The sequence below is a fragment of the Limulus polyphemus genome, unplaced genomic scaffold, assembly GCF_000517525.1.
Source record: "Limulus polyphemus unplaced genomic scaffold, Limulus_polyphemus-2.1.2 Scaffold3450, whole genome shotgun sequence".
In the NCBI taxonomy this organism is placed as follows: Eukaryota; Metazoa; Arthropoda; class Merostomata; order Xiphosura; family Limulidae; genus Limulus; species Limulus polyphemus.
The window spans coordinates 51789-65733 of record NW_013669060.1 but is presented as its reverse complement, the minus strand read 5'-3'; the positions used below and the strand labels follow the sequence as shown (position 1 = coordinate 65733).

The window sequence follows — 13945 nt, the reverse complement described above, 5'->3', positions numbered from 1 at the left end:
ACCAGAAACGCCCTTCACTCGTCAATCGGAAAGGTGTTTTTCTTCTCCACGTCAATGCTCGTCCACATGTGGCACGTTTGACGCAACACAAGATTATGGAGTTCGATTGGGAAGTTCTCCCCCACCCACCATATTCTCCAGATATGGCACCATCAGATTACGATCTTTTTCGTTCGCTGCAATACCATCTTAATGGGAAGACGTATGCAAATGTGAAAGGTGTTAAAGAGGACATCGACATGTTTTTTTGCTTCAAAGCCAAGTGATTTCTTTAATCTGGGCATTAACTACCTGATTGTAAGATGGATAAGCATCATCGATAACAATGGAGACTATTTTATTTAATAAATATTTTGTTTTGATATATCAGTTGTTCGGGTTTTTTCATTTAAAAAAAAGCGACATTAATTTCTTGACGACCTAATATAATGGAAACTACATAAGAGACGATTGTCCATATAAGGACATGAAAACGCTGTAATAAACACAGGAGTTGATGAAATGCATTCCAAGTTGTGATATAAGGAGTCGAAATCAACGACATAAAACATGTGCGATCGTAGCAGAAAGAAAAGTAATGAATGTTTATGTTATCGGCACCAAACGAAAGGAAGTGAGCCGTATAAAGAATGATTGGAGAAACTTGGTTATGGTTTTGGTTTGATAAAACGTTACAATTATACCAGTCGAATGAGGTATCTACTTGCATCTTAGCCACGCAGTGCTTATTGAAGAATCGGACGAACACATGAAAATATGTATAAAACGTTATGTTTTTGACTCAAAAATGAGTTCTCCATCGCTGATCCAGACTTTTACAAGGACCCCTGTCTCTCGAGTTCCTGATTTCACTGATGACTCACTATGGCTGTAATACAGAGCATGGAAATCGTTCTTCAAACCAACTTCTTTTAAGTATCCGATGCTACCCTCTCTAGCATAACAAAGTATTAACGTTTGATGTATAATGTGTAAGAATAAGATAATGTTAAAAGATAATTCACTCATAGAATTAGTAAAATATAGTAAAAAAGTAATATCATTGTTAAGATATGTTTGAGACGAAGTTTTAGTTAAATTGTTTCAACTTAACTATGTCTCAGTGTATTTCGCGTATTACTTTAGCTTATAACTTGTTTTCTATGGTGTCTAATTTAATGAGTCTTGTTGAGCGTTTAATCAAAAAACAGTTGCTCGCTCAGATCGAAGAATTTGACGCTTTTGATTTAGAAGTTTTCTAAGATAACTTTAGTGTTGTAGATGTGAATGAATATACGAATATTTTTATTTAAAGTTGTGTACGTTATTTGTCTCTGAGTCAATTCTTTATTACAATCAGTTTACACTTCCTTGAGTTAGTAGCTTGTGTACTTAACCCGTGATTGCATAACCTGGATTTAAATAAATACATTTGTAACTGACGATAAAGTCGAACCCTAAACGACTAGCCCATCGGCCTCCTGTTACAGGAAAACATACTGGAACAATAGTCCAATTTACTGGAAATATGATACTTACGTTGAAAAAAAAAGAACCCCGTCTTGGTAACAATGAAAATAAGCAGAAATTCATATCATTGCTCAGTGACAGACTACAAGACAGTGGATAATAAACGCATCATGCGAGAGAAGAAGTAGAATTGTTGGTTATCCAAACATGAGTTGCACCATTGTAAACAACTGATATTGTTCTTATTGGAGAGGGCATATATCTTCTTCTCCTTCTTTTATCTTATAATGCCTTGATGCTCACAAGATCTACTTCAGAACAGAATCAAAATAAAATGTGAGGAAAAAGTTAAAGAATTTGGAACATAGGATTAGAAAGCTATGGTATTTTTTGGTGTATTTTCGACAAATGACCAAATTATTGAAGCTCGTGTAAAGGCATCAGAACATTTAAACAAGGGAAGGTCAAATGATGACTTTCATTTTATGTGTCATAATATTATTTTGCAATTAAGCAAATCATATGTCAAAGTAAATGTTTTGGCCTTAAAATCTGCAGATGCTAATTATCAAAATCTTCATGTGCATTATTAAATCAGGCAATGGATGAAGTCAAATGAAAATATGGTATCCAGAAATGGGGATGGATTGTTTGTGGTGACCAAATGATTGCTAAACATTCCAATGAGCCACCTGCACCAGACTCGCTGTTCAATATAATTAAACGTTGCTGCAAAGTATATTGTTCACATCTAAAATGTAGTCGCATGAATTAGTATTCACCAGATGATGAGTAGCCAATGAGACAACATGTGAATGTCTGTCTGCATTATTATCTACTATTGTAATGGTCTGAAATGAACACGTCACTACAATGAGGGTCAAAAACAAAAAATAATTTATTTGCAATATCAACACTTAGAAATAATCTGAAGCCAGTTTTGCGATTTACAAAGTTCTTTCTACATTTCTCCACTACATTAAAACCAACCATTGCAATAAAATGGCAATGTGACACCCCTTGAACTTTTTATGATATAATAAACCATACTAAGAAACACAAAAACTCCAAAGTTTTATCACGAGGCACGTTAGTGCTTAACATGTAGGAATGGGCCGAGAAGAAAATGGCCGCCACATTCAGTCTGCTATTCAATAATGCTCAGAAATAACTGCTAAATTTGAGATATATCGTTGTTTGAGTACCTAATTGTCATTATCGAGTCTTTCACAGTTTCTATAACAGTAATATTGTTCTGTTCTACTACCACATGGATTTTTGTAGGAATAAAGAAAGTAAAAATACTACTTAGCAGTGAGTTCAGTTTATAATCATATCTTATTTCCATGTTTCACAAATAATAGTTTCATTTCTAGTCGCTAGATGGCAGCACAAATTGTTCTTATATAACGACAGTTTGTGACTTTTCATTGCACAAACATGATATCTGCTAAAACAATTTCAGTGAAAAGAAAGAATAATCTCAATTAATATTCAAGGTATCAAGGAGATCAAGTATTTGTACAACTGACAGATCTGTGTATATGTTTTTGATATCTGAGTTTAAAAACACCAGTTTCTTAATTAACAAAATATTACATTATATAACAGTTTTCTTCAAATTTTCAGTGGGGTCGAGCTTGTCAGCTGTGTGTGTATTCACGGTATCATACTTCATGGCCTAGAATCTGTATAACTTCCACCCTATTAATCGACATGACCCTAGCGTGTAGTGGAGTCAGTTATAAGCACATAAAGTGAGTTGGGTGAAGTTGGAAGGCGTGGGTTCTGTAAATATCCCATTAACGTTGGTCCAGCGCTCTGGAGTACTTGTATCATCCTGGAGGAACCATCCCAGCTTCACTGACCCCTAATGTAATCCAAAATTATATTATATTGTATTATATTAACAATGTATATTACCATTGAATTATAAAAATATAATAAGTGTTCACTTATCATTCTACTTCAATGAAATCGTTTAAAAAACAGGAGAAACAAGTAATAAGAAAATTTGCAAAAATTAAGCATGATGTATGGATGGCAATGCAAAAAAAAGTACAGAAACAAGGTACGGATGAATACACAACACCATGCAAAAATCCCTACATAAGTAACCAGTGAGTACTGAGTCAATCTAAGATGGTTATAGTTATTAACTATTGTAGTACTGTATAGCATTATTCAGTTGAAATGCTTTTATTCAAAGCTGAATTTATGCAACTTACAGAAATTCAACATTTAGTTGTAGATAAAAGTTATTTTTTGAAAGATTAGGCTACTTATTTGGGGTATTTGTATAGTTTTGTCTATTCATACTTACCTTGTTTCTTTACTTTTTGGCATTACCATCCATACATCATACTTAAATTTTGCAATTTTTTTATTACTTGTGTTATAATAGACCATATTAGAAAACACCATACCCCAAAAGTTTTATGGTACAATAAACCGTACTAAGAAACAGAATCTCCCAAAATTTATATTTGTTTGTTGTTTGCGGGAAAACATATAAAAGATAAAAATCTCCAGTTTTCCACTTCTGTTTTATTTCAGTAAAAGACAATTATCAATAACACTAATATTACATATAGAAGTTCTAATTTTATTTTATATGTAAAAGATCAAGCCAAACAAATATTAAGACTGCTTTGTTGGCTCGAAATTAACCAAGGATTGAAAATTGGATTCTTTTCCCAAAGTTTTCGTTTTTTTAAAAAAAAACATAACATTTGTTAACAAAGACCAACTGTTCCTCGTGAAAAAAAGTCAGTTTCAACTAAGAAATAAATATTACCTTTTTCCCATTTTTATCCAGGAAAATGAAATGTTACTTCAAAAAAGGTATATTTTACACCTAGAAGTTTTCTATTTTCAAGAGAATGTAATTTAAAATCGAATGCACAGTATTTCATTTATATTGCAATATTCCATTACGAGGAACCCACTTTGAGACTAATATTGGTTGGAGACTGCTTGAATGGGTAATGAAGAAAAACTTTAATATAAGTTTAACATAACAGCAAATGTATAACGTTTCGACAAGGTTTTGTTATCATCAGGTACAAGATTATGCGAGAGCACGTTTTAAGACACACAAAACTGGGTATTATTATTATAATAGATTTTAGTATTTTAGGTGCCGCACTGTTTTTCACTTTTTATTTGTCATATCTTAAGTTTTTCTTACGGACCCAACATGAGATTTGCACTGTTTAGTTATGTAGGTTCCTTTTAATTCTCAGTGCACTATACCACTGTTTGGAAATTGTGTTGATATATATTTTTAGCATAAGTAAACAATTATGTTAACATAATTTCCTGACACCCTCTATACTTTTAGGAAATATTGTTAATATGGAAACCTGGTGTTTTTTCGTGTGTTTTAAGTTAATTTTAATTGTCCAGCATGAAATTTGCTCACTCTTTCTGTATACAGGTCATCTTATATCCTTTTAACTACTCTCATTTCTATTCTTATGTCAAAGAAAAAACAACAAAAACTTGTTCATCAGATAGCTTATAAATGTTCACAAAATTTTGTTATCAAAATCAATAAGCAACCAAGAAAATGTCTTGTATTCCATCTTAATTGTTTTTATCATTTTGTTTGTTTTTGTTTAAGATCAACGCTTTACCATTATTTTGGCAAATGTTTCGTTTGGGTGACATCATATACGTGAGAAATTGTTAGCGTTGTGAATTATTTAAAACAAACATACTTTCTAATTGGTATTGTTATATTGAATATAACCACATATAAAATAATCACAACTTGCTTAGGCTTAATCTGACAATGAATCCGTTTAATTTCATAACAACGAGAAAACAACATATTTAAGTAAAAATTAGTAGAACATTATAAAAAGGTATTACTATTCTTCAACATTCATTAAAATGGAAATTCGTTTCTAGATAATACAAAATATACTTTTGTAAATGCGCTGGTACACAATTTCATTTTTCTTTCAGTTATTTTTTAACTGTAGTTTTGGATATTGTTTACAAACAGTTAATATACAGTTTATTTTGTTCACTAACCAATAACTTCATTTCGAAAAGACAACTAAAAACAATATTCGGGGAATGGGAAAATATATTTTATATATCGAGTTGATCACTTCCTTCTGTCCGGTTATGCCACGCATTTCTGAAAAGTATGGAAAAAACACAATAAGGTTAAATTTCAGTGTTATTGATTTTTCTAATCACATAATAAACAATGTTTCATAGAAAACTAAAAATATGGATGAGATAAACAAAATACAACATTTTCGTGAAAGTAAAAAAAAGGTAAGTTGCCACTTGTTGTTCATATTTTTCTAATAATATAAACAAAATGGGTGACAAACTTCAAGCAAAAATTCTAAGTACATGTTCTCCATATTTATCATTTCTATAACTTTACGCTGTGAAAAAGTTGCTATATCTTTTCGATGTTCGAAAACCGAAAATTAAACAGCTTATGACAGACTAAACTCTTTATACGAATAGAATTACAAAAACTGCCATGAACGCGCACTAGGATTGAATACCAGGCTTAGATCAATATGTATGGATGAGCAAATAGGCTGGTTGGATTTGTGAGATAATTTTAATGGGAAAGTTAATATTTTTGGAATGGACGGCTTACACTTAAACAAGGTAGGGGATAGCATGTTAGCAAGGGTTGTTAACTCAGCTGTAGTGGTAGATTTAAACTAGGGCTAGACAAAGGTGAGGGCTATGATACTAGTAAAATAGGAAATATAATTGACAGGAAAACATGCACAACTGGCATAAAACAAGAACATGTTTTAAATTAATTGTTACTATTGTAATGCTAGGAGTATTAGAAATAAAATTGATGAGTTCAAAGAAGTTGTGGAAACTGAGGATTTTGATATTATGGGTATCACTGAGACTTGGTTGGATTTGAATATTTCTGATGAGAGAATGTTTTTGAAGAACCAGGCTACAGATTATTTACTAGTGATAGAGTATTGAAAAAAGGGGGAGGAATAGCTTTATATGTGAGGAGTGAATTGTATCCTGTTGAGTAAGAGAATATTAAAGAAAATAGCACTGAGATTGAGTCAGTTTGGGTTAGTGTTAGTGGATATAAAAGGAAAAGTCTTGTAATTGTTATAGACCACCAGGTTAGAATGTGGAAGTTAATGAAAAACTGTATAATGAGATCAGATGGTAGCTGAAACAAATGTTGTTAATATGGGAGATTTTAACTTCAGGGGTATTGATTTGGAAAACTTTGAGTCCGACAGTGAAGGGGGGATAGGTTTGTGGAAATTGTTCAGGATACTTTTATACACAAACTGGTGATGGAACCTACAAGAGAGGAAGCGATATTAGATTTAATGTTAGCATCCAATGTGAATACGATAGACAGAGTTATGGTTTGGGAGCATTTAAGTACAAGCAACCATTGCATTATTAGGTGTGGGATTTTATTACATGTAGAAGTGAAGAAGAATACTACACTAATTCCAAATTTCATGAAAGCCAATTTTGATGGAATGAGACATGATCTGGCTTCTGTAGATTGGACTACAGAGTTAAGAGGGGATCTTGAACAGATGTAGGAAGCATTTAGAGAAAAATTGATATGCATACAAAACATACATATTCCCTACAGAAAAAAAAGGGGGCAACGGAGCTGAATAAGCCAGTATGGTTTAGTAAAGGTTTAATAGATCATATTAGGAATAAACATAATAAAGTCAAGAAATTTAAATTTCCTGGAAATAATAATGAGTTGGAGGACTATAGGAAATCAAGAGAGCTGGTTAAAAAGGAAGTTAAAAGGGCAAAAACTGTATATTAAAGAGTGTTGGACAAGAGAGTTAAATCAAACAATAAGGAATTCTTTTGGTATATGATGGGTAAGCAAAATGTTAGGATGGGGATTAGGCCTCTTAAAAATGATAGTGGGGAGCTGATCTCGGAAGATTACGAGATGGTAAACTTATTAAATTATATGTTTTTACAAAGGAAGATACAAAGTATCATGCCTCAACCAGAGCACTTAATGTGTGGGGAAAATATTGATGTAAAATATATTAGCTATTTAGTGTATCCATACGTTTGTATTTTTAGGTTCAGTTATTAAATACTTAGTGTATTCATAGGTCTGTATTTTTAGGTTCAGTTATTAACTATTTAGTGTATCCATAGGTCTGTATTTTTAGGTTCAGTTATTAACTATTTAATGTATCCATAGGTCTGTATTTTTAGGTTCAGTTATTAACTATTTAGTGTATCCATAGGTCTGTATTTTTAGGTTCGGTTATTAACTATTTAGTGTATCCATACGTCTGTATTTTTAGGTTCAGTTATTAACTATTTAGTGTATCCATACGTCTGTATTTTTAGGTTCAGTTATTAAATACTTAGTGTATCCATAGATCTGTAATTTTAGGTTCAGTTATTAACTATTTAATGTATTCATAAGACTGTATTTTTAGGTTCGTTATTAAATTATGAGGCTAAAAATTGTTCTCAGTGTACAAGTACGTATGGTAGTAACTCAAAATACCTTCCTATTGTAATATGTACTGTATAGTACACGTTGTTGTTGTTTTTTCAGCAAAATAGCGTATACAAGCAGTGGGTGATTATACAGTTTAGCATTCTGTTTGTTACGTAGCAAGACTGTATTCAATACAAAGATGAAATCATGATATAAAACTTGCTGTCACCTAATTAATAAACGCATACCTCAAGGAATGTGCTTGTTTGTCCTGCTTGAGTCCTTAAAACTCCACTTCTAACACAGTCCACCCACTAGAACAAATAGAGTGATAAATCTCAAATTTACAATCCTACCACTTTACTGGATATAGTTAATCGTCTGAGTAAAATCAGAGTTAAAACTTGACTTTAATATTTAAATTTTAATATAACTCTTCTATTAAAATGAAACCAAGCAACATGATAAAATTAGTTTATTTTCTGTTATAACAAAAAAATCTCTTAAAATGGACAAAAGTAGTAATTTAAAAGCGCATAAAAGTAGCAAGACATACAAAATTCCATACATTATTAACCCTAGAAATAAACGACCTTATAACTCCAAAATATTGTTTTTCTTTTATTAAACACTCAACGTTTCGCTTTACAGCTTCTTCAGGAGTTCACTAAAACACAAACCGAAACCGACAGTACAAAGCTTTGATAAAAATAACACCTTGGTGTTATAATGTCGTTTATTTCTAGTATTAATATGTCTTCTATACACCAATGTGCACTACAGATATTAAATAATGAATTTACATACATTATTGTTCTAAAATATTGTTAGTATTATTGACGAACCTGAAATTTCTGCTGCGGGGTGTTTTTTTAAACATAAGAGTCTTAAACGTTAGTGTTTTTTTTTCTGTGCTACCATGTGATCTGTAATGGTTACAGTGGAATAAGGTATCTTATAAAATTACTTTGACGGTTATATACAGGCCCGTGCAGAGCTGGTAATAGGCCCAGGCCAGATGGGAAATGTAGGCCCCATTTCAAACTGATCATTAAGTATTTTTTGTAAATACAGTGCTAAATACACATGATTTATGTATGGGTATATACATGTACATGGAGTGTACATGATGTACTTACAAGTAACAGAAACGAATAAAAGAACTAGAACGATTTATAAAAAAGGTAATGGCAAGCAATTTTATTCAAAATGTATATAAGGCAATAGAGTAACAGTACTGTAATAAGAAGGAGTAAATACAATAGTACATTCATGTTTATTCTGTATTCGGAAGTAGGCCACATCAAAATCGTAGGCTCATGCCAACTGTTCTGGCCTGGTTATATAAAATTGTATTTACTTCTTTACTCGCCAGTGTCTATTTTTGAAGAGTAATATGTCCTAACTTAAACCAACACTTTAAGTCTTCACTAAACATTTTAATAGTAATTACTAATTTTCACAATGAGTTTTTTTTTTCAGAATTTAATTCACTCCAGTATAGCAACATTTTCAAAAGAACAGCAAATGATTCTGAAAAAAAATGCAATTTTTGCCCTTTATAATTTCATATTCCTATCGTGTTGTCCATAGTCGTAGCTATTAATTGTTTCTAGACTGAACTATTTCATTGCTACAATTCATTAATTATGTCATGTTTTATGACAAAGTAACGAACCATGTGTTGGTTAAGTAAGCTAAATTAATATTATGTCATTTTTCTTATGAGCCCCTGGTGGCGACTTTATAACTAATAGTTTCCAGTATTAGTTTGTTTTAGAGCAAAGCCACATGTGGGCACAAAATAATCAATCAGCCTGACAAATATCATTTTAATTACTATGCGAATACAAAAAAGTTGATATCTAATATTTGAAGTTAATGTGACTTATGACAGCGGTTTCAGTTTAGTTGCAACTTAAAACAAAATATAAAAACCTCCTAAATGTTAGAAGAGAATAGGTTTCAGTAAGCCTATGTTTAGAATGCTCCCATGAGCTTATTACAGTTATTTGCAATTAAAACCAAAATAACGGGAGTTTTCGCTACGCTGTCTTTCCAGTACATTATATACAGCATAAATATATCCTATCTTTGATCTGTCTGTTATTTTTTTATTCCTATCTGTAAGATTATGTAGATTTCAATATCTTAAATAGCATCAGATATACTTAAGACAACGTAACAAGACTACTAAGTCGTGAAATGTGAGGGTCCTTCCTCGAAATATTGGTGAAATATCGCTTTTTGTGCTAGTCAGAATGTATTAATTGTTTAAATCTATCCAACTAGCAATAGCTAGGCGCTTAACCCTTTAATTCTGTTAGAAAGGACATTCATGTTCGTCATCTTTATGGGGAACCCTAAGAGGTGCTAGTAACTAAATCACTCGAGATTTTATAACTGTTACTTCTAATTTTAATACAAACCAAAGTGTAATGTGAAGTAGATACAGTTACAGTCGCCCTGCACCTAACGGCTATACTAATACTTTTACTCGAGTGTATGCCAAAAAACTTTGATAAGTGTTAGTTGTACGAGAAACATGTCTGGTGTTATAACTTCAAGAAAGGAATATTACATGTACGCGTGAAAATTGCACAACACAAATATTAATATACAATCATAAAAATTAATGAATATGAAGACTCATCTCTTATTCGATTCACACTTGCCACTGAGTTATACTGGTTTCGAGGAATTTCATCCTTTTCATCAGTAACCTCGAAGAATAATAAATCGAAATAACAAGACTAGGATTATTATAGAGGTGGAGCGTATATTATATGTAAGGTGTTTTGAGTTGGTTTTTAAACCTCACAGTAAACCTGCATATTCTAAAAATCCTATATAAATATATGTTCATCCTGATGAGTAAAGTACAACTCCAAACACCATATATGTAATACAAAATTGGCTAAAATATAAAAGAATACCTTGTTGATGAACTGATTGTGATCGTCATCTGAAGAGCATAATGTTTCTTTAAGCTCCTCATCCGCCAGTCCACTGCACGACAGTAAAATGGTCTGCACCTGCGATTTGATGAATAATTAAATTAATATGAATTCAGAAATATTATTAAGGGTTTCTTGAGAACAGTTTGTTGTTAAGGATTCCTTGAGAACGGTTTATTATTAAGAGTTTCTTGAGAACAGTTTGTTATTGAGAGTTTCTTGAGAACAGTTTGTTATTAAGGGTTTCTTGAGAACGGTTTATTATTAAAGGTTTCTTGAGAACGGTTTATTATTAAGGGTTTCTTGAGAACGGTTTATTATTAAAGGTTTCTTGAGAACAGTTTATTAATTGTTTTTGAGAACAGTTTATTATTAAGGGTTTTTTGAGAACAGTTTGTTATTAAGGGTTTCTTGAGAACAGTTTGTTATTAAGGGTTTCTTGAGAAGAATTTGTTAGTAAGGGTTTCTTAAGAAGAGGTTTTATTAAGGGTTTCTTGAGAACAGTTTTTATTAAGGGTTCCTTGAAAACAGTTTATTATTAAGGGTTTCTTGAGAACAGTTTATTATTAATTGTTTTTTGAGAACAATTTGCAATTAAGGGTTTCTTGAGAACAATTTGCAATTAAGGGTTTCTTGAGAACGGTTTGTTATTAATTGTTTTTTGGAAACGGTTTGTTATTAATTGTTTTTTGGGAACGGTTTGTTATTAATTGTTAATTAATTGTTATTAACTGCTATTGTAATCAAATAAGTCTTTTTTTAAATAAATATAAACCTTTTTGTCACTCACTATATGTATAGCTACTAACCTTTTCAACGTTTGATATCCGATTGCCACAACTTTATCGTAAGTACTTAAGAACATATACCTAACTACGTAATTAGATTAAAGAGGTGTTAATAATCAACATGTAGTGTTTGGAGAATCCAAAATGGTTAACTAAAGCAAAAACAACCATCGTAACCGTTAACAACCTTCTGTTGCATTGGGAAACTGTTAATAAAGATCTTTGGTATTTTTTACGAAACAGATTAATAAGTACAATTTTAACTCTCTGGCATTTTGGTGTTTTCTTTGCACAAAAACAAAACACTCGGAATTAACAACGCTTAAAGCGTTAAATTAACATCATGGACAAGTGTTTACGATATTCAAACAATTGACATACATCGCTTTTTCATGCCAAAATAAAACTACTATTCGAGGATTTAGAAGCTCCTAATCTACAGTGCACAATCATCAGGTGTTAACTCAGTTGGGAAACGTATACAAAATGTATTCGTATAACAGCTGGTTCATAATCACCAGGTGTTAACTCAGTTGGGAAACGTATACAAAATGTATTCGTATAACAGCTGGTTCATAATCATCAGGTGTTAACTCAGTTGGGTGATGTATACAAAATGATTGGTATAACAGCTTTCTCACAATCATCAGGTGTTAACTCAGTTGGGAAACGTATACAAAATGTATTCGTATAACAGCTGGTTCATAATAATCAGGTGTTAACTCAGTTAGGAAACGTATACAAAATGTATTGGTATAACAACTTTTTTACAATCATCAGGTGTTAACTCAGTTGGGTGATGTATAAAAAATGATTGGTATAACAGCTTTTTCACCATCATCAGGTGTTAACTCAGTTGGGTGATGTATACAAAATGATTGGTATAACAGCTGGTTCATAATAATCAGGTGTTAACTCAGATGGGTGGTGTATACAAAATGATTGGTATAACAGCTGGTTCATAATAATCAGGTGTTAACTCAGATGGGTGGTGTATACAAAATGATTGGTGTAACAGCTGGTTCATAATAATCAGGTGTTAACTCAGTTGGGTAATGTATACAAAATGATTGGTATAACAGCTGGTTCATAATAATCAGGTGTTAACTCAGTTGGGTAATGTATACAAAATGATTGGTATAACAGCTGGCTCATAATCTGAGTTAACTCAGTTAGGAAATGTATACATTGGTGTAACATATAGTTCATATAAATACACATATCATATGTATAAATACAAATAGATAATAATAAAAAGTGAAATTCTCGTCAAAATACTAAATTAATTATCAATTTTAAAGGGATAAAAAACATTGAAATATCAACAAATCTGAATTTTCACCTTGAGTTGACCTGGCATGGCCTTGTGGTTATAGCACTCAACTCGCAATCTGAGGGTCGCGGATTTAAATCCCATCCTCAAACATGCTTACCCTTTCAACCGTGGGGACGTTATAATGTGACAGTAAATCCCACTATTTATTTGTAAAAATTAACTCAAGAGTTGGCGGTGGGTGGTGGCTTCCCTCTAATCTATCACTTCATAATTAGGGACGGTCAGCGCAGAAAACCCTCGAGTAGCTTTGTGCGAAATTCAAAACAAACAAACATTCGCCGCAAAAGCTACCAAAAACAAGCACCAGGAGAAGACGGCATACATGCTATCCTCCTCAAAAAAGCCACTCGCAGACTGTATGGACACCTCACAGCACTTTCAATTTATCACTAAGTTCTGGATACATCCCGGTTTCTTGGAAGCAAGCGATTGTGCTAATGTTCCATAAAGAAGGAAAACCAGCAAATAAACCAAACAACTACCGTCCGATTAGCCTGATCAGCTGTGTTGGGAAATTCTCGAACGAATAATAAGCAATAGACTTTCAAATTACCCAGAAGTCCCCTCAAAATTACCAGAAATCCAAAATGGTTTCAGAAAATTCAGACAGACAACAGATCACTTAGTTAGATTAACAGAAACATTTATAGATAGCTTTAATAAAAAGTAATGCATTGTCGCCTGCTTTCTCGATGTCGAGAAACCTTTCGACACTGTATGACACAATGGTCTTAGGTTCCGCATGACGGAAATGGAACTACCGCGGGTGATTATTCGCTGGCTATCTAACTTCTTGGAAGATTGAACATGTAAAATAAATGTAAGGGGAGCCTACTCTGAGGCATTTACCCCAGAGGCAGGCGTACCCCAAGGAGGGGAATTTAGTCCTATTCTATTCATCATGTATGTGAGCAATATGCCTTTAAAAGACCCAAATCATGGGTTTGCA

General features: G+C 32.3%; 1 protein-coding gene across 1 annotated transcript in view; it reads right to left on the bottom strand.

The window, feature by feature from the left end:
- Positions 1-5234: 5234 nt before the first annotated feature.
- Positions 5235-13945, bottom strand: part of LOC106469369 — a 50418-nt gene continuing 41707 nt past the window's right edge. The window contains exons 20-22 of the mRNA XM_013929860.2: positions 10852-10950; positions 8164-8229; positions 5235-5599 (exon numbers count right to left, since the gene is read on the bottom strand). Of these exons, the coding sequence (XP_013785314.1) occupies positions 5585-5599; positions 8164-8229; positions 10852-10950 (180 nt within the window). The 3' untranslated portion in view covers positions 5235-5584. The remainder of the gene's footprint in view (positions 5600-8163; positions 8230-10851; positions 10951-13945) is intronic.